Source organism: Octodon degus, unplaced genomic scaffold (assembly GCF_000260255.1).
Source record: "Octodon degus isolate 3935 unplaced genomic scaffold, OctDeg1.0 scaffold00141, whole genome shotgun sequence".
Lineage (NCBI taxonomy): Eukaryota > Metazoa > Chordata > Mammalia > Rodentia > Octodontidae > Octodon > Octodon degus.
In genome coordinates, this window is record NW_004524717.1 from 6,836,133 (window position 1) to 6,836,981 (window position 849).

Genomic DNA, 849 nt, shown 5'->3' on the forward strand with positions numbered 1-849 from the left:
GGAAGGGAAAAATCCCTAAGATAGATAAAGTCTATCTTACACTAGAACCCTCCAATAATTGTTGTAAGGAAATTAGACATTTACTAGCCACACTGGTCTATTTTTAAGCATACAACTTAAAAATGTTGGGCCACACTGTAAATGTTGGGCCACAGTGTAAAATGTGGCCCATGTGCCCACCGATAAAGTACAGTGAATCTCACAAAATTCTGGTCTTTAATTTATAGCTGTCATGAAGTTAGGCAGGTTTTCCTATGTTTACTCAGTCCACGAGTGACCACTTAAGGTACAACATGGTAAACTTGACCGCTGTAGACTGGTAAACAATATCAAGCAGTAAAAATTTGAAGAGCAGCTCTGAAGATTAAGATTTCAAAAGCAAATAAAGCATTCATATTACCTTGGATGGATAATTAGTTATTTGAACAGAAAGACTGAGAGAGTAGAAACAGTCAGGAGTGATGTGTGTGACAGTTATACCACACTGCTTTCTTCCAGAAGCATGAAACTTAATCTAATGCCCTTCACTCTTCCTTTTTATTAGGAAAATGAGAAACTGAAGAAAGAGCTTTTAGAAGCCCAGACAAGCATAGCCTTTCTTCAGAGCAAACTCAGTGCTCTAAGAAATGATTATGCTGACAACAGTCTGAATTCTACAAGGTATGAAACTTTGCATTTTGTTTTCTAGTTTGAGTGAAATAATTATTTAGGTGCTCAGGGAATGAAGCTTGCCAGTGCAATAATAAATGGATATTACTTAGCTTTGCTAACTGAACATTGTGCCTTCATTGTCAGATTTCCTCCAGTGTTTCTGTCTCTGTCTCTCTGTCTCTGAATCTGTCTCTATCT

The 849-nt window shown here is 37.2% G+C and overlaps 1 protein-coding gene across 1 annotated transcript in view; it reads left to right on the forward strand.

The window, feature by feature from the left end:
* Positions 1 to 849, forward strand: part of Rasef (RAS and EF-hand domain containing) — a 58,478-nt gene that overhangs the window by 30,569 nt on the left and 27,060 nt on the right. The window contains exons 5-6 of the mRNA XM_023701837.1: positions 545 to 660; positions 796 to 805. Of these exons, the coding sequence (XP_023557605.1) occupies positions 545 to 660; positions 796 to 805 (126 nt within the window). The remainder of the gene's footprint in view (positions 1 to 544; positions 661 to 795; positions 806 to 849) is intronic.